The sequence below is a fragment of the Balaenoptera musculus genome, chromosome 20 (genome assembly GCF_009873245.2).
Source record: "Balaenoptera musculus isolate JJ_BM4_2016_0621 chromosome 20, mBalMus1.pri.v3, whole genome shotgun sequence".
Lineage (NCBI taxonomy): Eukaryota > Metazoa > Chordata > Mammalia > Artiodactyla > Balaenopteridae > Balaenoptera > Balaenoptera musculus.
This window is the reverse complement of record NC_045804.1, coordinates 2,382,560-2,408,552: the sequence shown is the minus strand read 5'-3', so window position 1 is coordinate 2,408,552 and position 25,993 is coordinate 2,382,560. Positions and strand designations below refer to the sequence as shown.

Below are 25,993 nucleotides of genomic sequence, written 5' to 3'. Positions count from 1 at the left end.
GCACCTTAAACTTACACAGTATGTTAAATATATTTCGATTTAAAAAACAGGTTTTTGGATGACCATGATGCCAAGTTAGATTTAGTATCTACTGACATCATACTCTGTTTTTTGGGGTTTTAAAAGTTAATTAATTAATTTATTTATTTATGACTGTGTTGGGTCTTCATTTCTGTGTGAGGGCTTTCTCTAGTTGCGGCAAGTGGGGGCCACTCTTCATCGCGGTACGCGGGCCTCTCACTATCGCGGCCTCTCTTGTTGCGGAGCACAGGCTCCAGACGCACAGGCTCAGTAGTTGTGGCGCACGGGCCCAGTTGCTCCGCGGCATGTGGGATCTTCCCAGACCAGGGCTTGAGCCCGTGTCCCCTGCATTGGCAGGCAGATTCTCAACCACTGCGCCACCAGGGAAGCCCTCATACTCTGTTTTACAGTTGGTTCTGTGCATGGATTTCTCCTTCACTATAATTAAGCTTCTTGAGGGCAGGAACTATGCTTTGCTATAGTAGAGTGCCTTGCACATGTCAGAGTAAGAACTCAATGACCATTTGTAGAATTAAATCGAATAATGGCTGAAATCTCTTGCCAGGTATAAGCATATCATTGTACCTTCTTTCCTATGCTGTAGCACTATACATACATACATGTATATGTGTTACCTTATGATTTTGATGAGGTTGTGGATATTATAAATATTCATATTTAAGTTAATGGTATATAATTTCACTTTTCTCCTAGATAGGTACAAGAATTGAGTGTAAGAGCACCACCTGAAAAAAAAAACAACACTAAAAGAAAATATAATTGAGTTGTTGAAAGCCCTAGGAACTGGTGGTGATATTTTTAAGCTTCAAAAACCTGTACCAGGAAAGGCAAATATGTGCTCGTCATATTATTTCTTCTCGTTTCCAGTGCCTTTTAGCAGACTGCTAACAGATGAGGGTACTCTTTCTTCACTAAGAGGATTGGTTTTAGACTCCTTCTTAACCTGGTGTCCTCTTCAGCCACTACTGAGCCATGTGAGTCAGCATGTGATGAAAAACTGGTTGTCCATTCTTGAAATAGAGGAGAAGGTAATCAAATCTAATTTTATAAATATCATTTCTTAATTCCCTTTAGTCCTTTCTTGCCTTCTGTTTGAGTGATTTTTTTTCTTTCCCTTTTCCTCCCTTCTTTATTTATGAGTTATATGTTTATCTCTACTTCTTAGTGGTATGTCAGTGGGGAATTATTGTGATGCAATGGTAGCTTCCAAGGCCACTACCAAGGGGTTAACTTGGTAAGGCTCACAGAACAAATTAAGATGCTGAAATCACACGGTTTGTTGACAAGAGGCAAGGGAAAAGAGAGGGAGTAAGGTTAATCGTGTTCTTAGGAAAGGCTGCAGTTGAGATGGAAGGACCGAGTTACCTGAAGCCTGTAGAGGGAGATGTTCGTGTGTCCCGACCCCCATGTTTCTGCACCAGCCTTCCCCTCTGATGTTGTGGCTGTGAGGACCAGCATTGAGGGTGAACAGATGGAAGGTGTCTGGAGCCAGTTCATACTTTCTCTACCAGACTCAGGGACTGGGATGCCTGGCTAGAGCTGTAACTCCACCCTGGTAACTTGCTGAGCATCCGTGGATTTTATCTAACTGGCTTGAGCAGAGGGCACATGGGGCCAAAGTAAATCCTCATGAAGTTTTGGTGTCTTGTATGTCTCATGAATGTGCTAACCTGGTCCTCCCATCCCTTTCTGTCTGTATGTTCAGTATCCATATAGTCTACTTTCTTTATCTATAGCAACATATCTGTGTATCTGTTCATTGTTTCTTTCTTTCGTTTTCTATTACAGAATTGAATGTTCTTAAATGTTGCAGCAAACACACATGACAGGTGATTACAAATTTTTAACATGCATACTTGATTTTACGATGTCCGAAATTAATCAATGATTGATTGTAGCCTCCTCTCAGAAAAACCATAATTTAGGAACACAAAATGTTTCAACTGTAACCTCTCCTTCTTTCATGTTACGATGTTTTAATTTTCTTGGTTAGAATGCATTATTATTCCAACCAATACTCATTTAGTTTCCCCCAACATGTAAAATTGCACTCTCACAGACTAGGACTTTGAATTTCCATGGGAACCATTACCTTCCCTACTCAGCTGAGACTGCTGAGCAGAGGATAAGCTTGGCAACTTCCTGAGCCTTCAGAAAGTGAAAATCTCTTCAGGGTCCTAATTTACACAGGTATTTCAGTTCAGCTTCTCATTAAGTGGCTCTAGGGCCACATCTTCACTGGGTTAAAACCTCAATTCCTGGATCTTAGTACTGTGATTTTGAATTTCACCTTTATTTCTGCCATCTGAAGCTTTTGCTTTCTCTATTTTGAGATCAGTTTTATATTTTAAAATAGTTACACTGTACCTGTCATTTCTATAAATTTGGAGTCTCATGCCACGACCGTCATTTCTAGGTAGAAAGACGATTTGGTTCCACAGGTCTTGCTAAACAAACTTCATCCAATTTATTCAAGAGGCTATCACGAAGAATCATCATCTCACTTCTGATTCTCAGAGTTTTTGGCAACAACGTATGGATATTATTCAAATCAACTCAATAAATAATATTGTGCTAAATATTTCAGGAAACATAAAGATGACTAAGATAGTCTCTGCACTCAAGAGGCAAACATTATACAGTACAGAGATGAAGAAATGTTCATAAATAATCATAAGGCAGAAAATCTTTACGTGCTAGAGAGATGCATATCGCTTTGCAATAATGCATGCTACATTTATTATTAAACAAAATAGTAAGCTCGTTAAAAGAAGGAAAAGGGAATGGAAAGAAAGCATTTTCTTGCAGTAGTAACAGGAAGAGTTTCATGGGGGAGGTGCTAGTTGAAATGTGTCTTGAATAATGAGTGGGATTTCTAAAAGTATCAATAATAATGGAGGGGGAAGTATTGGAAGAGAGGAAGTGAGTCTTCCAGGTTGAGAGAAAAGCATCCGTTTAGATAAGGAGATGGGAGAGTGGAGGGCATAAATAAGGAACAGCAACTAGTGCAATTTGCCAGGTTAGGATGTTAGAAGACAGTATTATTAGAATGTCAAAATAAAAGAAATGGAAATAAAGCTTGGGTCAGGATGAGGTGGTACAAGATGGGCACTAATTATTTAATTTAAAGTTTCTTACTGTCCTATTTATCTAAAAGGAAAGGAAGATGTTGGTTTTACCTTTTAAGGATAAACTTAAGAACCAGGATCACTTAAAATTTCGTTTGAGTGGTTTCCTCTTCTCAATGTCCTGATAGCTTAGTTTCACTAGTTTCCGAGGTAAACTGAATCAGCATTTTGGTCTCTCAGGCATACAAGCTCCATCTAGTGGCCAAAGAAGGTAAGCACTGGAATGAAAATCGATATAGAAAACATTTATTTTTCACCTGTTTATATAATGATTAGCTAATAAAAGTGGGCCATACTCTAACTGGACAGGGAAATCAAGTAGTCTCAAACAACTTTTATCATTGATTTAAGAAAATATTGGATCAGATAAAAATGGATTATAGACCGAGGACTTCTTAAACATGAAACCTTTGAAAATTTCACATCAGGGACTTAACATCAAATTGTATTTTGGAATGAACCTTAAAGCAGGATCTAGTTGAGTTTCTAGAGAGAGTCAAGAAAAGGCAAGTCCACGTAAATGAGGAAGAGGCTGAAATACTGGAGTTAACGGTATTCGACCAGAATATTCTCTTCTCCCCCGTGCCTAACTCCTGCTTGCCTTCAGATTCTTAATTCAGATGTGACTGTCCTCTGGACGGTGTTCCTTGACTTCTCAGGTCTGGACTAGATGAATCACTTAATGTCCTCCTAGCGACCGCCATCTCCACGATGCCGTTACCACACTGCACTGTCACTTTCCCGTTTTTGGTCTGTAGACCTCATTACAGTTTAAACTCCTCAACAGCTGGTACCATGCTATTGGTGTTGACTTTTCTATATCCGTAATGCTTAGGGTATTACCTGTCATCTAACAGGCACCCCACATGCATTATTACAAAATTAAGGGACAGATAAATGAAGAGAATACTGTGATAGAATGTCCAAGGAACACATACTGAAAGTTAATATCAGTAAAGCTTAAACGAAAAAAGAAAATATTTTCAGGAAAATTACTAGTAGAAGAAAAACTTTTTTTCTTCATTGTATGTTGATTCTGCACATGAAGTCCATTTACTTGTCATCTCTGGTGCTTTATCATTTTCAGAGTCCTTAGCTACTCTCTACCTTGGTGGGGGAAAAATAGTTTTTAAGATACTACTTGAAATAGTAAATACTTAAGTATTTTAAAAATAATTAAGCACTAAATAGTTTTAAATAGAGGAAAATAGCTCCTGGTGTTACTGTAGAGATTAAATAAAAGGCTGCATATAAAGCCTGTGGACCAGTGTGTAGCACATCATGTGTGTTCTTTCACCACCTCATCTCATAAACTCCTTGAAGCCACCCAGAGAGTCAAAGGAGGCAGATATTTCAAAAGTCTTTTTTACAAATGAGAAAACTCATGATTATAGAGGCTAGCCATATTACAGAGTTACATCAGTTACTACGTTTTTGAATCCGCACTAAGTAATATTCATCGTCCCTTCGTTGTCACCATGTTGCTTACCTAGAGGGAGAGAAGAAAATAAAGGACGTTTGGATGCTACATAATCACAGGGCCACCTTGCAGAGGATGAAACTATAAGGGGTGTATTATTTTTTTATTGCTGCTCTAACAAATTGCACAAACTTAGTGACTTAGAACAACACAAATGTATTACGTTATAGTCCTTGTAGGTCAGCAGTCCAACACAAAGTTCACTCTGGGATAAAACCACGGTGTTGGCAAGGCTGCGATCCCTTCCGGAGGCTCTGGGGGAGAATCAGCGTCCTGACCTTTTCCATTCCTTCCTGCCGCTTCACAGCCAGCAGCGGTGGGCAGACCTCAGGGCACAACCTGCTGACGACCTCTTCGCCCTCCTCTTCTACTTTTAAGGGTCCTTGGGATTACTCTGGGCCCACCCGGATGATCCAGGAGAATCTCCCTGTCTTAAGGCCAGCTGAATAGCAAATGTAATCCTCTTTTTCCATGTAAAGTAACATATTCACAGGTTCCGGGGATCAGCTCGTGGATATCTTTGGGTGCACGGTGGCATTATTCTGCCTATTCCAGAGGAACAGTGAATTCTAAGGGGAATCCTGGCAAAGGGATCCCCAAAGGAAAGCAAGGGGTAGGTGCTTGTGGGCATAGTGTTTTCAAATGGAAGTGTTAGAGGTATGACCATCAACTACCTGAGTGGGCTAGTAACTCCTGTTGATCTGGGCAGACACTAAAACCTCTGGACGCTGTTTCCGTGGCTACCACCAGGACCTAGCCTATTCTGTATTTCTGCAGTTTTCTTTCCAACTTGAACACATGTAGGGGTTGTTATATATTTCTGTTAAATTGTATCTTTTAGGTCTTAGCTCAGAGTTCAAATTGTTAAAATGAATTTTGTTTCCTGGTTCTGTCTTCAGTCATATCTTCTATGCTATATAGGTTTTGTTTCATACTCTGATTTGACCAGAAAATGATTTCTATATCCTAACCTATGTAAGTTATGAAAGATTATCAACAAAAATTTGGCTACAGTTACCCAGCTTTGAGTTTACCTAATTATTATTATGTCAAGCCCTTATTTTAGAGTCTCATCCACAAACATCATGAAGGGCCAGATTAAATGCTTTGCTGAAATTAATTTCTATCATGACTATATAATTCCCATTTTTAATTCAAAGATTAAAAAAGAAGTATAGTATATAGCATGACATCCTTAGTTTAGTGATTCTGGTTCTTAGTGACCACCGACCTCTCTTCTAAACGTTCATAAAATATATGGAATGATGGACTCTGGAGTTTTACTTTTCTGTTCTAAAGTTTTCAGTGTCTTTTAACCATTTTTTTTAAAAAACAGGTGATCTATTATCTTTTTCATTTTTTACAGTTTCTCTGAACTTACCAGCAATGCAGTAGGTCTTAGGTTACCTGTAAACAGCTGTGGGATGTAATTTGTGCCCAGAAACATGAACTTATTTGAAATAGATAGGTGTTTGCGTACCGTCTTCTCAGCCATCTCGAGTTTCAGCTCTCTTCCTATGTTGTTTTGCCTTTACCACTTTCAAGTTCGTGTTCCTTAGTGAAGAAGGAAAGAACACACAGATTAAGTCGTCTCTTTTTTCAGCCTGTCTATTATTCTCTTAGGCAAATTGATAATCCTGTGTTTATAAAAACCCATGCAGGCTTATTTCTCTGTGCTCTCTGATACATTCTCCACTCTGGTTAAAGCACCCTCCCTGTCTTTCCCTCCTGAAGGTACCTGGTAACTCTAGACCTCAATGAATTCTCTGTGGTACTTTATAGTTTGCAGCGCATAGTTTAACAGTGGAACAGGTATTATCTTCCATTAGATGCTCTTTAATTATTATTATTATTTTGTGGTCTTAGAATAATTGTTGATTTCTTGACCTTTTTTTGGTTCCCCTGCACAGTGGGTCTTCTTGCTAAGCAAGACTACTAGGAACTCCATAGACATTTGTTGGTTGGTTGAGTTTTTAAATATCAAATTTGGCTAGACCTTCTTCAAATATTAATCTCCTTGAGTAATTTTTCCATTTGGGGAAACACAAAGAAAGAATATAATACTTGAAATTCTTTTTAGGGTAATGAAAACAGTAGTAATAATTAGTAGTAGTAGCAGCGTTAAACGCCAAACAAACTAAAAGTACCTTTGGAAGTCATTCCCTTCTCCAACCTTCCACCAATTATTAATCATTTCCCTAAGCCATGTATTAACAATCTCAGCCACATTTGAGGTGGTAGCTTGGAAATCTATCGTTAAAGACATGAGATTCTCTTTCAGCTTTGCCAGTCGAGGCTGCGTTGCTTGATTTGTCTTGCCTTATCCTGGAACAAGGTGCCAGTTGAGCTTCTTTGAAGTTACACCTCATTTAAACACTAAATTTAGGGACCACATCACTGTCTTGGCACATGTTTTCAGCTTGTAGAAATGGTAAATGCTGAAAAACAAATAATAATAAATAGTGTTTAATAGTTACAGATTTAAAAAGTGGTTTATGTAATTTTCAGTGTATTGATAATCATGCAAAATAATGTACTGATTGGCTGCAGAAAAACCATGCCCTAACAACTTAGCAATTTGCTCTTAATGTTGGATAAATAGCATCAGAAAGCCATGAAGTAAGGCTTTGGTCTCTAGGAAGTAAAAAAGCAACACAAATAGAATCCATTGTTGGCCAGCAGGAGGTTAGGATGTAGGTTGGCATTTAGAGTAGCAAGCAAGACAAATTCTCTTTCTCTACGTTAAATACTGTGAAAATTCTGGTGCGTCCTCGTTTATTTTGTTCGACTAGGCAACTTGTTACATCTCGATCTACGACTTCTATGGTCTGTGTGTTCCCATGTGATTTATTTGTCTAGAAATGTATTAATTGGATATGGGGATTTGGGTTGCCACCATGACAACCAAGCAGTATAGCTTGTTTACTTTTTCCTAGACACAGAAGCTTGGAAAGGAACATCTTTCCTGCAGCTGCTTATTTAGTACCGGGACCTGGTAACTATGGAAATTTAGATCGAGATTATGTGGCTAAATTGTTCACAAGGTACATGCAGTCTGCTAAGTAGCTGGCTCAAAGATACAGTAAAACAGTAAAACATGTCATGGCCAGTTCATCACTTTGCAGCAGTCTTTTTTATTAAAAAAGGTCTTATTACTTTCTGAATAATTATTTTTAGTGTTTGTGATGTGAATAATAAAGGCTCTCCTCAATTAAAATATTTAAAAAAAAGGTCTTATTTAGTATTCTCTCTGTTAATATGATTCCACAAACCATATTTTCATAACTTTGTCATCCATCCATAAGAAGAATTTAATATCTTCTTTTATTAGGTAGATTTTGTTCAGTGCATGGTGACCTTTGGGGGGATATATTGACAGTGTTTTGCATACTGCTGTACATGTGTTTTCTCATCAGCAGTGTTACCCACAGCATTTACTGTACACCATTATGATGCACAAGACCTGGAAATTTAAATTGGTATAAGAAAAAGCTCTTAATCTCAGACTACTTACAATATGATTGAAGAGAGTATATAAGTAAAATGACGTGAACAAGATGGTAGCATGTGTGCAGTTGAGAGGAAAGTGAGATCATTTTGTCTGGGGTGATGAGTTTTTTTTTGGTTTTGGTCATGTTATCCTGAAGCAAGAGCAGAAGTATAGGCAGACTGAATGACAGAGAACATTGCAAGGATAAGAAACTCAGGAAACAAATGTCTAGAATAGTGGTAGAAATGATGCATAGACTTCTGAAGTTAAAGCGGTTGAGGCAACTAGTGAGAAGTACAATCGGAGAATTGGGGTGAATGTATATTTCAGTAACACATTTTCACAAGTAGATTTATTTCTGACCTCCATTTATTTACGTGCCCACAAATCCTAGGCCATTAAGAATGCATTCTTCTGAACTTGTAACTAAAATGTCTTAGATATTCCAAAAGAGAAAAAAATACATCATGTATAGTTTTCACTACTTGCCTTCTTCAGTTTTCTGATGTAATTCCTAGAACATTGTCTCCCTTCCCCTGACTCTCACTGCCAGATTTTTTTTTTTTAATTTCTATTTATTTATTTATTTATGGCTGTGTTGGGTCTTCGTTTCTGAGCGAGGGCTTTCTCCAGTTGCGGCGAGCGGGGGCCGCTCTTCATCGCGGTGCGTGGGCCTCTCACTATCGCGGCCTCTCTTGTTGCGGAGCACAGGCTCCAGACGCGCAGGCTCAGTCATTGTGGCTCACGGGCCCAGTTGCTCCGCGGCATGTGGGATCTTCCCAGACCAGGGCTCGAACCCGTGTCCCATGCATTGGCAGGCAGATTCTCAACCACTGCGCCACCAGGGAAGCCCTCACTGCCAGATTTTTAATCATGGATTCCGCTAAAGCTCTTTGAATTTCCTGTTTAATCCATATTCAGTAGGAGAAATAACACGTTTCCTTGTTTTTTCTTTTTTTTGGTAGAACTTAGAGTGACTGTTGGAGAGATTTGGTTTAAATTTAAGAAGCAGAAAAACTAAGATAAGTGAAAAAAAATAAAAATACACAATGTATACAGGATCAACGGAATTTTTAAGGTCTTAAAATAGTTAAATTCCCCAAAAGTAAAAAAACTGTGCAAAGAAATGTGACCATACAGAAATCTGGAGAGTAAAAATCTGTTGTGAGCTTTTCTTCCTTTGCAATAACTCTGACCACCATTTAGGTCACTTTGGGCAGTAAAACTCAGAACACCAGTTTACATTTTTAGCAAAAATAAGTGCGGTATAGAATCTCCCACAGATGCGGTATGTCTCAGGCCATTTGGAAGATTCAGGAGCTGCCACATCCCAGACTCTCGGGAGGACATTTCGGAATCTAAAGCATCCTTCATGTCCACATGTCCTAGGTCAGGGTCTGATGGCACGAGGACACTGCACCCCACACGGGGCGGCGGGAAGGAGAAGGGGCTGCGGAATGCAGACCTGGGAGGGCACCGCTCAAAAGCCAAGAGGCAGAGAAGAAAGGATTCTTAGTGGGTATGACGCAGGAGGCAGATAAGGATGGGGCGGCGGACCAAGGTCACACGCCAGGATACTGCAGAGTTTGGACTCAAACCGGAGTCCCTGACTTCAAGCCCGTTGTTTCTGCCTGTGTCCCGGGGGGAGAAGGGCGAGGTCCCCACGAAGCAGGCAGATCCGAGGCGCCGGGTGCCCTGGGGCTGAGCCACGAGGCCGCGCTGCAGAGACCGGCGGCCAGGAGGACCCAGGGATCCCGCCCCTCGCAGCCCCGCCCCTCGCAGCCCCGCCCCCTCGCAGCCCCGCCCCCTCGCAGCCCCGCCCCCAGGGTCGCTCGCCGCGCCTGCGCCGGGATGCGCGGGGCCGAGCGGCGGGAGCGCGCCCGTCCGCGGACTGCGTCCTCGGGGAGCCCCGCCCTCAGGTGCGTCCTGCGCGGGGCGGAGCGCGGCTTCCGGCGCCGCGCCCTCCCCTCTCCGCCCCTCCCCTCTCCGCCCCTCCCCTCTCCGCCCCTCCCCTCGCGGTCCTGCGGCGTCGGGGGCGCGCGCGCGGCCGCCCTCTCGGATACTGTTCCGAGCTGTGGTCCCCGCAGACTCCGCGCGTCCCGGCCTGTCGGCGCTGCGGCCCGGCCCTGAGGTGACGCGGTCGCCCAGGGCTGCGGGGTGTGAGGCCCGCCGGGGTGGCTGTCACCCCTGGGAGGGGGTGAGGGGTCGAGGAGGGGCGGCCGGCGGGGGAGGGGCGGTGGGTGCGGCCGGGGGGTCTGGGGCGCGGAGTGCAGCGGGGCTCGGAGGGGGCCGAGCCGGCGGCTGGGGGGCAGGAGGGTCCCCGAGGTTGCGGCGCGTCCTGTGGAGGAGGATGCTGTTCGCCCCCGGGGTGTCGGGGTGCGGGTGCCGGGGTCGCCGCGGGACCCCCGCCTTGGGTTGGCCGGGGTGGTCTCCATGCTCAGGGCGCCGTTGCGGAGGGCGGAGATGCTGGGAAGGAAATTCCCTCTGAACTCCTGGCCCCGAGCGCGGGCTGCCTTGGGGGCTTCGGGCTGCCCCTCACTCTGCGCGTTAGGAGGAGTTCGGGAGAGATGCGCAGAGCTCGGGGCACGGTTTGGGGGGAGATGCCCTGATTCCTGAAACGCAAGGCTCCAGGCGTGGAAGTATTGATACTACAGCAGACGCGAAAGCTCGGGAGGCTGCCGGCGCTAATAGCCGCAGGAGGGTTGCTCCTGGGCTCCCAAGGCTTGGACAGACGTTTCTAAATTAGTAAGTCTGAAAGAATAAAGGCAATCACGTTTACTTTCCATCGAGGACGTTGTGCAGGAACAGAAGGGGAGAAAAGGAGCGTATGTTGGACTCCGAACCGTGAGCCAGGTTCAGTATTACCTCATTCAGTCTTGCCAGCATCCTTTGGAGGTCGGAGGGGTCTTATTCTATTGGGCAGATGTGGAAAACGCTTCCCAAGAAAGTTAAGTCACTTATTGCGGTCCCAACTAGCCAAAAGGGCTGAGATTCCAACCCACGGATGCCAGACTCGTCCTTGATGCACGATATTTTGCTTCCATCCAGAGAGCGATGTTACATATTTTTAGGGAAGACTCCGTGCAAGAGAACATTATTAGGGCAGTTAGGGCTCTTGGGGGTATTTGGGTTAAAAGCTAACTAGTAAGGCATTAATCCTGGAATATGTGCTGTTTAAGTGTACTTTCCTTCAAACAGGATTCAGTATAGGGAAATCTTGCATTCAGGGTCAAAGCAAGTTTATTAATACGTTACAGGTTTATCTGAGTGTCTTTTATATTCTAGATGCTAAGCTATGTGCCAAGAATGCCAAGATGAATACGATTTGTAATCTCTGCCCTTGAGCTTGAGAAGATGATTGCATAAAAGAATTTCGTAGTATTCTCATAAACTGGAATCTTTGCTAGTGTGTGAATTAATCGGACTAGAATAGTTTTAAGCACAAGTTTTTAGGAACCTGTTATATATAAGAAAAGGTATTGGATAACTTGTCATGTGGGTACCGTTGCATTATTTTCCCATTCAGCAAGAAATACTGTCATAAAATTTAGGTTAAATCATATTGACAGTTATTATTTTCTTTTATTATTATACTACCTTCAGTAAATTTTAAAACACTAGAGAAGAAGAGAACATTTATAATTTATCCCCTGTTAAGTTAAAAGGCTTGATTTCTTTTTTTGACTGTGCTGCACTGCTTGTGAGATCTTAGTTCCCCGACCAGGGATTGAACCTGGCCCTCAGCAGTGAGAGTGCTGAGTCCTAACCACTGGACCACCATGGAATTCCTGTAAAAGGCTTGATTTTAATAGTGCCTTTTTTTTTTTTAATTTATTTCTGGTTGTGCTGGGTCTTAGTTGAGGTAGGCAGGCTCCTTAGTTGCAGCTCACTAGCTCCTTTAGTTGTGGCACACATGCTCCTTAGTTGTGACATGCGAACTCTTAGTTGTGGCATGCATGTTGGATCTAGTTCCCTGACCAGGGATTGAACCCGCATCAGCTGTATTGGGAGGTGGATTCTTAACCACTGTGCCACCAGAGAAGTCCCAATAGTGCTTTTGTTTTATTAGTTGAGAAGCCAGTGATGTGTGTAGCTGGGCAGGAACTTCTTTCAAGTCATCTGCCAAAATGTTCTTAACCTCTTCTTCTAAAAAATAAATCTTAAAGGTATCGTTGATACCAGATTCCATTTAGCTTTTATCGCTCAGAGTTCTAGTGGAAACAAAATCTTCGGTTTAGGCCGAAATGGCACCTTGTTGAAATGTATAACATTACCTCTGATGCGGCTGTAGGTAGGTGGATAGAAGGGGTAGTGGAACGTTTTGGGAATTTCTCCTGATGGCTTCAGTTTCTCAGTGAAGTGGGGGTCAAGGTCATCATTTGAGGGTGATGCTGTGGGTGGAAGCTTTGGGGGTTTGGGGATTAGGAGAGTGAAAGGACTAGTGAAATACGGGATTGCCAGGCATTTAAACAATTATTCTTAGGTATGAAAAGTGCAGTCAAGGAAGTATGGGTACACAAAATAAAGATGTCTAGTCTAACTTTGCATACAAGGTATTTGACAACCTGTTTCCAGGGCCTGTCCTAACAGTGTCATCTAGAGGGTACACCTGCCCTTTTTGCCCCAGTTCACTTTGCCCGAGCCTCTGCCTCATTGCAGGTTTCCCTGTTCTTTACACAAGTCAAGCCCCTTTGGGGAGTCTAGTTCTTCCATTCTTTTTCCCTGTCTGGAATTTGCATTCCACTCTTTCCCAGACTCTTTCCCCCAGTTGCACTTATCACATTATATTAAATTTTATCTATCTGCAAAGTCAGTGACAGTGTCTAACTCCATTTTGTTTTTTTTAAAAAAAAGTTTGGTGCATAAATCCCTCAGTAAATGTTTAATGACTATGCCGCTTTTCTTCTTTCTTCCTCCTTTTGTCTGTAACGGTGGTCAGCAAGCTTTTCCTGTGAAGAGCCAGATAGTAAATGTTTTAGATTTTGTGGACCACATGGTCTCTGTCTTGATTACTGAACTCTGCCGTTGTAGCACAAAGCAGTCACAGGCAGCACAGAAACAACTGAGCATGGCTCTGCTCCAAGAACACTTTACTTCTGGTCTCGAGATTTGAGCTTCCTATAATTTTTACATGTCACAAAATATTGTTATTCTTTGAGTTTTTCCCCCCCATTTAAAAATGTGAAAAACATTCCTAACTACTGGGCTGTACAAAACAGGCTGTGGGCTGGATTTAAGCCCCTCGGCCTCCGTTACAGAACTTTGATCTATAAAGACACTCAGCAAATCTGGATAAAGGAACTTGCGGTAAGATGATACTGGTTTTAGTATTACCATGGGTGGTAGAGAAGCAAAGATAAAGAAGGCAGTCTTTTTTGTCACGGATTTCATGGTCAAGTTCAAGATGAAGATGTAAACAAATCGTGATGGCACAGTATGGTAACTGCAATTACAGTTTATTTATTGGAACAAAGGAGTAATAATCAGCTCTGCTTGAGTGGATCAGAGGTCACCTCTAATAGTCCTCTGTTGGGGACACTTTCAGCTAAGATCCTTTCCAAGAATCTTTTCGAACTTGCTAAGGTGGCTGACCACATCTTTTGCCAGGATGGCTGTGAACATTCAGATGGCTCAATTCCTTTGTTTTACAGGATATAATCTTAATCTGTTCCTCTCAGAACTAAAATTAATACATTCTAGATAATTTTTTCTGACAGTTATTTCTAAAGGTCATACACATTTTTACTGCTTTGAGAAAGGTGAAATATATTTCGTAGCACATATAATATAGTAATCAATGTTTCTTTAATACAGTAGTGAATTTCTGATACTGAATTTTGGGTTATGTAAATTTAGTCTTTAAGTCAACTATTAATGCATTAGAAAAGGAAGATGGGCTTTAGTGGGCTTTCCGTTTTCTTGCAATTTATTAGACTTAATGTGAATTATTTTTATCTAGGAAGAGTATGGATATATGGCTGTTAGCATCACTGACGCCAACTTGGGCTCTTAGAGTTTATCCTGTCCTTTCACCCACCCTACCCAGGACTGAACTGTGCAGTAAGTCACTTCTCTGTTGTCAAGGCTTTGCAGTTAATAGAAACTGTTTTAATAATCATTAGGATCAGGTGGCCTCTATGCTCCGTTAGTCCCCAAACAATGATGATGTATATTCCCGGCGCCCACGAGACTCGTGACCCATTCATGAATTTTGACTTAGGAGTGCACGTCCCGTTTCCAAGCACCTGCCTGCATACTCTAGGTTAGCTATAAAGTCGTCCCAGTGGCCCCCGCCGGTGTGGGGTGCAGCTGCTGACGCGTGCAGGTCGTTGTCGCCGATCCCGAGCCCACCCTGTGAGTTACCCTGTGATAAACTGATCCATTGACTACGTGGGGCTGCCTGCCTCGATTTGTTTTTCGGTCGCAAGGTGCTTTCTCAGTTCAGTGAGCGCTTTTCGTTCCCTCCTTCCTCCAACAGAAAGTTAAATATTTAATTAAACCTTCAGTGATACTAGGTGTATAAAACTAATTATTATTTAAAGCTCTATAACAAACTTAACGCATTCCCCAGATATGCTGTGGAGCAATGGAAAGAAACTTTAAAGATTCTTAAAAATAACTTTGTACCCTTATTTCTATGTCTTTGTCATAGTTCTTGAGCAGTTAAGAATTGGCTTTGTTAATGAGTTTTAAAGGTACTGCCTTGGTGAGACTTTGGAACTGTATCAAGTATTATAAGTTTTCCAAAAAGTACGATTTGTTAAAAATATGCCATTAGAAGTTTTATTGTACTTAAGTTGTTAACTTGTGCTTTCAAGGGTCAGTCTTCTAATATACATTGCAAAAGAGAAGGTCGTACATGTGTTGTCTGCTCAAAAAGCTGCTTTGTTACGGTTGTCTGGTCGTCTCTATTTACAACGCCCTGGGCTTGTGTGAACTCTGTTACTTGTGAGTAAACTCCCCCTGGATGTTGACTGTATGATTCTCTTCCCACTTGCAGACAATGTTAAATGCGGGGCAGGCCAAGCATCCTTTACTGCCTTTTCCTTTTGTCCTTTTGAATCTCGCCACATAAGGCTATAACGTTTGGGATAATTAAGGGGAATTATAGTGTAGAAGGAGGAAATTTAGAGCTTTATGCTAAATATGGGTTTTCTTTTGGTCCAGGAAAAGGCACAGGACAAGTTAAACTTTTTACAGATGTCCCCTTGCTGGCCATGCCTCGTTTCTAACTTTTCAGCCCTGTTTTCAGCTGTGCACTTGAGTCAGAAGAGCCACTTTCATGTCACCTCTGCGGGGTGGATTTCCACCTTTCTTTCAGGAAACCTCACTGCCCCGCCCATAGGGCTTGGTTTCAGCTCAGACACCGTCTCTTTATCTTCGGCAGAGGTCTTCAGTATAGAAAGCACTGCCTTCCCATATCCTTCCTCCATCCCAAATCCCCCCTCCCTACCCTGCAAAGCAGTGTGGGGCGGGGGGAGCAGAGGGGACTTTATGATCACCCCACCAGTGGGAGGTGTAGGCTCCCCTCTTTTCTTTTTCCTTCTGTCTTCTCCCAAAGGACAACCATTAATTCTCAGAGACACTGTGGTCTCAACACTTGAAGAAGCAGCACAATATTTCCCTCAGCACCTGTGGTTTGCAAGGAGCCTTTTACAGTAGTTAGTGCTTCACATCATGATGCACAGCCCTCCTCGCCTGATTTATTCCCCACGGCCCTTTTCAAATTGCACCTGCTTAGACTCCGTGGGTTGTGGGTGCCCAGGTGGGCAAATAGGTTCATTGTTGTCAGTTTATAAAAACCTGTCTACAGCTTTGAAGTTACTGGTTAGACGAACATTAAACTAAAAGTTAATGAAGAATCGATGTTAAGAATGTTTCATTTTAGTTTTCAAACACCCAAACCAGGTGTTTACTTTCTTGAAGAAAACAAGCAATTGATTTTTCTTCTTTAAGATGTTTTGTTTTAATAATTTGAGTAGATAGAAGTTCAAGGTTATTGTAATTTAACATTTTTCACATGATTAGACTGGAGCTTATGAATATAAGAAACATCAGTTTGTTCAGGTGACTCATAGCACTGATTCATCTATATACTTCACAACAGAGTTCATACTTTCTGGTCATCATTTTCTTCCGTTTGTCCTTTGGCCATCCATTCTGGGGGAATTTCCTTGACTCAGTCTTCATTCTAACTCACCGATTTGGCATTCACCCCAGCTAGCAAGAATTTTATTTCTATCTGTCTGTTCCATTTCCAAATTCTCTAGCAGCTTTCTCTTAATTGCTTTGTCCTTGTTTCATGAGTATGATATCCCTTGAGGATATTAGTTATACTACTTTTATAGACAGTAGTGATCAACATGTGTAATTACTTGCCATGTTCCAGGCACCATTTTCAGCTTTACGTGTATTTATTCTTTTGGTCATTCTGACAGGGACAGAGTAGGGAGACAAAGTAGGTAATTAAATAGTTAATCCCACTAGGGGATCATAAATAAAGAAAAAGTATGGGAGACCCTGTAAGTTAACAATCACTCAAGAGAGCAGGTTTGCTTAACAACAGAACCAAGCAGCAGAAGCACGAGACATGCCCCCAAACAATAAAACAATGGTGGCATGAGACCCACATCCTGCCCAGTGAAGTCGGCAAGTTAATGATCCTCGAGAAGGGGCTTACACGTCTGCATGCACTAAGAGCAGAGATATCGGGGAAAGGTGACATTATACCAAAACCTGAAATAATTTACAGTATCATAGTATGTGTAACAGTACCGCCGTTTTGCTCATTTCCATAGCGCCGTGACAATCCTGGTTGGGCCATATGGGGTCAAAAACTCCCCCGCCACCATGTAGGAGGAGTTAATAGTGGAAGACTTGAAGAATGAAAAAGAAGGTGGTCTTTTACCCCCTCCCCACTTTTCCTTTGCTTATAAAAATGTAGCCTGCTGAGTTCTCGGGGCGGCACTCCCTTGCCTGTGGGCTTGTATCTCTCACAAGCGTCCTGTACTGACAAACTCTTCCTTCCCTCTCTCTCTGCCTCTCCCTGAATTCTTTTTGCGCTGAGACAGAAGACATTCTGGCTGAGGAAAAATGATGAGGAAGAAAAATCTACCTAGAATAGAGCTCAGGGGCAAAAGGAAAACAGCATGAAAACTCCTTTTGCTTCAGAAGGGATTTTGTGCTTTGGAAGAAAGGACAAAACTGAGGCTGAATGGACACTGAAGTGACTCCTTTGATTAGTCATTGTATGTCATCTTCTGCAGAGACATTTCCCTGTTAATATGACTTTAAAGCTACTTTAAAAACTACATCAGTGGTTCTCCACTTTTTATCGGGCCCTGCACGCTCACTCCCATTAGCGTCAGTGGAATTGTACACTTAGTAGGCAGGGAGGCATGTGGGTCTTTAACATATCCCTTTGTTCCTGACACACTTCACTTTGAAAACCGCTGTTATCCTTCGGAGTTTTCTAACCATGGAGTTAAGAACACATTATACTGTTACACTGGTTGAGTCCTTTGATGTGAGAAATAGAAACTGATCTAGCCAGCTTAAGTGAAAATAAAATATACTGGGTAGATAATAGGGCATTTCACATAGTCCAAGGAAGAAGAATCAGGTTTTGGGCACAGTAGGTATCAAACCTTAGGGGAAAGCCTAGTACGGAGAATGTATGAACTTTCTTAAATGTTTCTATTAATCTGTTTCCATGACTCCCAGTCTCTGGGTCTCTTAGTTAAAAATTCCACTCTGCCCGGAGAAAACTTAAGTGCTACCACTCAGAAGTAGTCGTGGTGATGGTAGTCGTGGTGTGTCTGTTGGGATGGCGGGGTGGGTGCACAGGTTCATGGGCTTCAGGCAAGGCCGTTAAAGACTCAACCCTGAGTTCAGGGAGCAGTTCTCAAAAGAAGGAAGAATACTGTGAGTCCATCAGCTGCTTTAGGAGGGGCCTTTTTTCTAAAAATGAAGCATCAAGCGTGCAGTGTTCAATCTGAATGAATAATTCAGTGGCTCCCGGTAAATCAATGTGTTTTGGCAGATAACTTGAGAATGTTCTTGCTGTTAAATTGGTTAGTGTTTCTCTGTTTCGTAGTAAATCATCCTCGAATGAGAGTGATCCGTCTGCGTCTCTCCCTTCCACCCTCCCTCCTTCCTTCCTTCCTTTCTTCCTTTCTTTCATCGGCCTAGAGATGATCACCTACTCATTGCAGGATCTGATATAACAGGAATGAGGCTGTTGGAAGAATTTATTTTGAGTGTATCCTCCTTTCTTGGCTGCTGCAATTTTGCTCTTTTTAATTTACTCATCTAATATTTTTACAGTATGTCTAATTGTGCAATTACTTTTTTCCCCACCATATAAGGAACACATATTGATGGGAAAATTGAGAAAATAGAAAAAAGCGCAAAGGGAATGGAAGTTGTCTAAATCTCATCATTAAATTTAAGAAAAAGCTCTCTTCTGTACATATAGAGAGGATGTTTATTTGATCCAAACTTTAATTATGTATATTGCCTTTTGGGGGGTAAGACAAGCTGCCTCTAAAAAGTTGCCTGCTTTTTCATCCAGGTGGAGACGGTCAGCCAGCTTGGAACAGACTGTTCTTGTTGTAGAGGGGGCCACACCAGTGGCTGCCACCAAATAGGTTTATATAAAACAAGGAACAAATACCTCTCTGAAGAAGGCTTAGCGGGACTTTTTCGGCGTCCCCTCCAAGCTGCCCTCTCGATACCTTTTCAGGTGACGGGGCCGAGCCGGTTGGAGCAGGGACCACGGAGGGTGCACTCGGGAGCCCGGCCAGGCTGGCTTCTGCTTGCATGTCACCTCCTTGAAGAACTGAGACGTGGCTCCAGCAGAGGTCCACTCGCAGAAGGGGCCCCAGGCGCCTCCAGAGGGTCAGCTTAGCCTGGAAGAGAGCTACTGGGCCTGAGATGCAGTGATTTAGGTCGTACAGCTCAAAAAGTATACTGAGGTGAAATTTGTTTCCGTCACTCCAAAGTGAGACCCTGTCCTCGTTAAGCACTTTCTCCCCTTCTCCTCCGGCAGCTACCAGTCTGCATTCCACTTCTGTGGATTTGTGTGTTCTGGAAATTTCATATAAATGGAACCCTATTTGACCCTTTGCGTCTGGCGTCTTCCACGTGACGTGATGCTTTGGAGGTTCATCCACGTTGTGGCGTGCGTCAGTACTGCGTTCCTCTTTACGGTAAATAGTCAGTCATTGGGCGTATACACCGCAATTTGTCTTTCCCTTCGTCTGTTGGTAGACATTTGGGCTGTTTCTGCGTCTTGGCAGTTGTGACCCTGCGTGAACGTGCACTTGTTTGAGTCCCCATGGAATAGTGGGATCATGTGGGAACTCTTTAACTTTTGGGGAACTGCCAAACTGTTTTCCTCAGCAGCTAAACCACTTTGCAGTCCCGCCAGCCGTGTATGAGTACCCAGGTTAGCCACGGAGTTTCTTATGAGAAATTTGCTCTCATTCAAAGCAGTATTCCTGTAGGTGATGCAGTGGTTATTCTCTGGCTGCTTTCAAGATTTTTCACTGTCTTTAATTTTTAGCAGTTTAATCACGATGTGTTTGAGTGTGGCTTTCCTTCGATTTATCCTGTTTGGGTTTCATCAAGCTTCTTGAAACTCTTAGGTGTTTCATCTCTGGCCAAATCTGGGAAGTTTTCAGCCGGTAATTCTGTAAATATGTTTTGCAGCACTAACACACTTCTGTCTTCCTGGGTCTCTGATTGTTTGGATGTTAGACCGTTTGTTACCGTCTCACAGTTCTCTGAGGTACTGTTAATTGTTAACAACAACAACAATAAAACCTTTTTTCTCTCTTTTGTTCAGATTGAGTAGCTTCTCTTGATCTATCAAGTTTACTGACTGTTTTTCTGTTGTCTCCATTCTGTTTTTGAACCCATTCTATGGATTTTGTTTATTTGTTGCTGTGTTTTTCTGTTCTAAAATTACTGTTTGGTGCTGCTTGATGTCTTGTTTCTTTGCTGACACTTTCATTGTTTTCAAGAATGAAATGAATGTTTTCTTGCCATTGTTTGCTGGAGCACTTTTTAAATAGCTGCTTTAAAGTTTTCGTCAGATAATTTCAAAATCTGTGTCCTCTTGGCAGTGGCACCTGTGGGTAGAGTTGACATTTTTCACATGCTTCGTTACCGGAGTCATTTTGGGTTGTGTGAGACTGCGGGTTTTGTTTCCATCCCGTAGAGAGTACTGATGTCTTCTTTTAGCGTGCTGTCCACCTGGTTAGGTTCAGGTCTTCAGTTTCTGCCCACATTCTCTGAACTGTGGTTCTAATTTCGGTTTAGTTTTCGGAAGCCTTTGCAGTGCAGATTGGATCTGTCCGTGTGTACCGCCCAGTGACCCATCTGGATCTGGGCAGTGGTCCGTCTGTGAATTCAGTTCCTCAAGTGTTTGGTGCACAGAGCAGGATTAGATCCACGTTTACCCAGAGTGGGGGTTAGTCCGGGAGCTCATAAACAACTTCACTGCGTTGCTCCCCTGAGCTCCTCTTTTCATTTGCTCTCCCTGCTGCTTTTGGATTCCCTGTGGCTCCTCTTGTCCATCTTCCAGCCGCCAAGCTAGGGTTTTCCTGCCCCACTGGGCCACGCACTTCGGCGACTGCATGTGCCGCATGCAGGGCCCCGTGGCTGGAAGGCGACAGAGTGGAAAGCGGCGGGGTTTGTCCCCCGACCCTTGTGGAAGAAGCTCCACTCAGAGGAGAGAGTTTGGCTGGGTTCACCTTTTCATCACTGCAGTCTGACACTGCTGTAAACGGGGTTGCTTGGGGACAAGGGCACAGGAGAATGTAGAAAAGGATAAAAGACTGGGTGTTTCCCCGTTCTCCGTGAGCAGAAGACTTCCGTTTCCTATCGAGCCAGAACTAGAGAGCTTTCTCCGGAGCTTTCTGTGTGTCCCAGTGCCCGCTTCCAGTGCGTCCAGTTTAGAGGACACTGGAAGAGAAAAAGTGGAATTCCGGTTCCCCCTTGTTTCACATGCTACTGTTTACTTTTCAGAATCTTCACATTGCTGTTCCATGCGTTCCGTCCGGGTAGGAGAGACAGTGTGGGGTATGCTTAACTGTCTAGCCTGGGGCTGAAACATCTGTCTGTCTCTGACATTAGAAATGGCATATACTTGACTGTGTGGTTCCAATTTCTTTTTTTCCAATCTCCTTTCTTTAGTAAACTAATCCAGAAAACATGGCTACTGCAATTAGGGAAGTTGGAGTTTGGAGACAGACCAGAACACTCCTACTGAAGAATTACCTAGTTAAATGCAGGACTAAAAAAAGTAGCGTTCAGGTAAGTTATATGACCATTATGTCTTATTGCAGTTTATTTTGCATTAATATGTTCCATCTTTAAAAGATGATTTGTTTTGCTGGATACCTTTTTATTATAATTTTATATTCTTAGGTCCCTTTAATTTGCTTGTAAAAACTTGTTGTGTTGGCCTCAGAAAAATACCTAAATTATCCCATGTTTTCTGAATGTCAAAAATTTTAATAACGGTGTCTAAATTTAGTTAATTTCTAATATCAGTGCTTGATTTTGAACCTTGAGGCATGCATTTCCCGTTTCATGGAATGAAAAATAAATTCTGCAGATAACTTCATGGAACATTATTCCACAGTTTATTCCTTATGGCTGCCCATCTTTTGGACTCTGGATTGAACTGCCCATAATTACTAAAACTATGTCACATATTTGTTCCCACAAGCATACATTACTTTATTATTTATTTATTTAGCATACATTACTTTAAAAGGTGGAAGAAAGTAAGAACTCTGGCTAACCAGTTAATAGTGATTTTAAAGGATGGAATGGTATTGTTGATCTTCTCCCGAAGCCAGCAGAACAATTAAACAGCAAGATGAAACAATAAAGAGTTCATCCCTATTAAAGTTGACTATTATTGAATACAATTGAGTATAGTTTTAGTAGTAGAAACTTAGCTGTAATTAAAGCATGAGTTTTAATTCAGACTTGAATAAAGACATTTTTATGGTGATCCCTATTACAGATGTTTGGTAAGTTACTTTAAATAAAGTCATGTATGAGTAAATTTATTATTATATTTTATATTAGTAATCTAAGATGTTTAAATGTTAGCTTTTATGTCATTCAAATGTATTATGGTGACGAATTTTAAAATATTTTAGTAAAATTGAATGTAAAGGAAAAATTCATATGCTGTTGTGTTAGGTTCAGCACAGTATTTCTTTTAGGATAGAATTGCTTTTAGTTTTTGTACTTAAGAAAGGAGACCCAAGTTCCTCATGTTTTTTGTTAGTATTAGTTATATTCATAGAAATCTTGATGATTTTTGCTGCCACTGTTATATTTTGTAATCATTTTGTTTGTTTCCTTTATTATAGGAAATTCTTTTTCCACTATTTTTTTTATTTTGGTTAATATTAATTAGCATGATGCATCCAAATAAGAAATATGAAGAAGTGCCTGACATGGAACTTAACCCCATGGACAAATCTATCCTCTCTAACTTAATTCTTGGATTTACACCAGTGACTAATATTACAAGAGACGTCATGCAGAAGGTTTCTACTGATCACCTTCCTAACGGTATTGTGAGCTTACATGTGTATTCTGTCTCTTACAGAAAGCGTCTTCAGTATTTTGCTGTTTGCTTTATTGAGTAAATGCCATTCCTAACATTTAGATATATGTCCTTTCACCAAAACATAGTTTTATAGAAATCCTAACATCATTTAATTCTGCTGCCTTATGATTCTTGTGAAACTTTAATTTGTAGTCTTGGTAATAGGAAGCATATTTTATGTTTTAATATTTTATATTTAATTCATAGACCATTTATAAAATAAACATATTTGTATAGTATAAAAGATTTGAAGGAATATTTCATTTTGATTCTGACTCACGTAACTATTAAGAAACTAGAAATACATGGTAAAGACAGTAATGCTGATGCCAGGATGATTGATTTAATGAAATGCTGAATTGTAGAAAATAACCTGTTATCTTCCATCATATAGGATTGTTAGTTGTAATTGACTTCTAGTGTGTGTCACACATTATTGGATAATGTGTCACTGAATAGAAGATGTTTATACAACCATGAGCCAAATAGCTTTTTCCCCAGTGATTTCTTTCTGGCGTATTACTATTTAATATTTTTATCTTACTAGTATAGAATATATTTGTTGGTTTATCATATTAAGCATAAGCAGCATGATAGCCATAAGAATTTAGCATGTCAGCTAAGAAGAACTCATCAGAAATGTTGAGAATGAAATTCATTGGTAATTCTGAGTAGGACAAAAGTATATACGCTAAAGAAATCCAAGTCAGTGTGTATTAACTTAGATGCCAGAATAATAGAAATGTATGTAGATTTTTTTTTTTAAAGTTCTCTCTTTTTAATGGCAGAACTCTGAACGTGAGATTGTACATACATACATGGTAACTTAACTGGTAGGATGTTGAATTAACACCCTCTTTCTTCAGATCAATCCTGGAGCTCCATGTACACCTTCAAGGTCTGGAAAATCATGAGAATTCACATTTAAGTAATACTGTATAATTTACAAAGCATTTTCATGTCTGTAACTACATTTGGTCTTAACAGCCCCTTGGGATCAGCTAGGTATTGTGGGTGAGGATACTAAAGTTCCGGGAGTTAAATTGCTTACCTGTTCTCACACAGCTAATAAGTAGTAAAGTTAAGTACTGAGCCTACGGTTTTTTTCCCATTTCATGACATGTTCTGAACCTCCTGTAGTGAAGACTGCTTGCTTGTAAATAAAACTTCAAGAAAATGTTTAAAAATTAAGATTATTGATGTGAAAAGAGCTGAATGATGATTACAGCATTTTTTCATGTATCTTCTAAGAAAGGAAGAAGCAGTATTGGGTTTAAATGGCAATTTTTATTCAAAGAAGAATGTGTCATAGTTACTAAAATACATATTTAGTTTCTGAGGAAGGATTATGGAATTTTCTTCATAAGAAGGAATATTTGAAAATAAAATACCCACTCATTTATCAAGGAGTTATTTGTATGGTTTTACTTTGAGATAGATAAGTGAACTACATATATTGCATATAAAGTATATGATCCATTTTATTATGTTAATAACTTATGTGTTACATGACACATACATAATTTATGTAATCAAATGACAGCTAAGGAATAGTGTCTGTAAAATTGCACTATTTTAATATTCATTATTTAGGTTTTTTTTAGAAGAGCTGTATTCATTTTCTAAGAAGTTAGAGCATCAAACAAGTGCTTATAAAATATTACATTCATCAAATATAATGTTAAATTTGGTGTATTGTATTACAATAAACTATTCAAATTTGTGAGCTAACTAAATTGTTATAATATTTTATAGTCATAATTACCGAAGAATATACAAGTGAAAAAGAATTGCTAGCATCCAGTCTTTCTAAGTCCAGCAACTTTGTAGGTGTGGTTTTCAAAGACTTCATGTCCTATGAACTCCGTTTTTTTCCTGATATGATTCCAGTATCTTCTGTTTATATGGATTCAAGAGGTAAATGGCCCTAAATAATCAATGAAAATGAATTAAATTCCCATTTTTGCTGCTCTTAGTTCATATGCAAAATTTGATGGTGTCCACCATTGGCATTTTAAATAATAGTTATTCAGATAAGAAGACTGTCAACTGTAGCATAAAAATATGTGTATATTTATCTATCTACTTCTATATATATAATATGAAGTATAATTTATGTAACATCCACTTTAATTTTAATACATTTATATTGTTTACAGTAACAAAACAAAATTTTATCTTGAATTATATGACATTCTAAGTCTGTTCTTTTCTCCATGTAATTGTTTTCATATGTGGTATGGCACACACCTTTAAAATCTCAAGGTCTTCCACCTAAACTTTATTAGTTTTATGTTGGAAACATGGAAAACAGCCTTCAATGCCTAAACCTCTGAAAAGATAATTATCAACCACAAACATTTATTGACTAATGTTAAAGTCACTGTTAAGTACTGTATTTGTGACTTGATTCTGCAAAGCCCTTATAGAATTTTTCTTTTTTTCTGTGCTGTTCACCTGGACTTGCCCTTGCATCTGGAAGGTCTTTAAAGCTGATAAGTCATTGTACAATGGCTTGCCTTAAAACAGAAAACTGATTTATTTTATTTTATTTTATTTTATTTTTTTTTTTCTATAGCTATAATTTTTTTTTTTTTTTTTTTTTTATACACACACACACTGTATTTTATTTTTACAAGACATAAATAGACTGACACCAAGCATTGTACATGGATGACCACAACAAAAGCAACAATGATTGCAATTACCAAACATGAAACACACTCATACTATGTCATAATATTGACATTCAGTCCAGTAATCCTCCACTGTAACAGCTCCTTTACTTTGCAGTGAAAATTGATTTGTATATTCTTTGCCTCTGAGTCCTTGTGGGATTTTTTTTTTTTTTTTAAATTCAGACAGAAAGTCACAAAAATTATACTCATCCTCATCAGTTCACTCAGTCCCATGTAATTAATTTTTTTTTCATCTTGATCTTTTGTTAGCACTTTTATGAGTTCATCAGTTTTTCATTAGAGTTCTGAAAATGCTTATTCATTCAGTTCAGCAGTACAGTCAGTTACCAGAAACCTGTACTTGTCAGAGTCTTTTCCATGAATTTCTTGAAGATGAAACCCTTTTATAGGAACATATTTGCAAAATCATCAGAGTACACCCAGGACTGTCTGTAAATGACAAAAGACTTAAAAATGACCACGGTTAAAGATTTGATGAAAGTTCATAATAATGCAGTTGACAAGAAAATTAGTTAT

At 40.5% G+C, this 25,993-nt stretch overlaps 1 protein-coding gene across 5 annotated transcripts in view; it reads left to right on the top strand.

The window, feature by feature from the left end:
- Window positions 1-10,154: 10,154 nt before the first annotated feature.
- The window catches only part of ABCA5 (ATP binding cassette subfamily A member 5), a 64,237-nt gene continuing 48,398 nt past the window's right edge, over window positions 10,155-25,993 (top strand). For 3 of the 5 annotated variants that reach the window (XM_036836938.1, XM_036836936.1, XM_036836940.1), the window contains exons 1-4: window positions 10,155-10,271; window positions 21,341-21,460; window positions 22,537-22,741; window positions 24,534-24,695. In XM_036836938.1, the coding sequence (XP_036692833.1) occupies window positions 21,359-21,460; window positions 22,537-22,741; window positions 24,534-24,695 (469 nt within the window). In that variant the 5' untranslated portion in view covers window positions 10,155-10,271; window positions 21,341-21,358. Of the gene's footprint in view, window positions 10,272-10,473; window positions 10,886-21,340; window positions 21,461-22,536; window positions 22,742-24,533; window positions 24,696-25,993 lie in introns of those variants that run through there. The other 2 variants (XM_036836937.1, XM_036836939.1) reach the window with 2 other exon arrangements.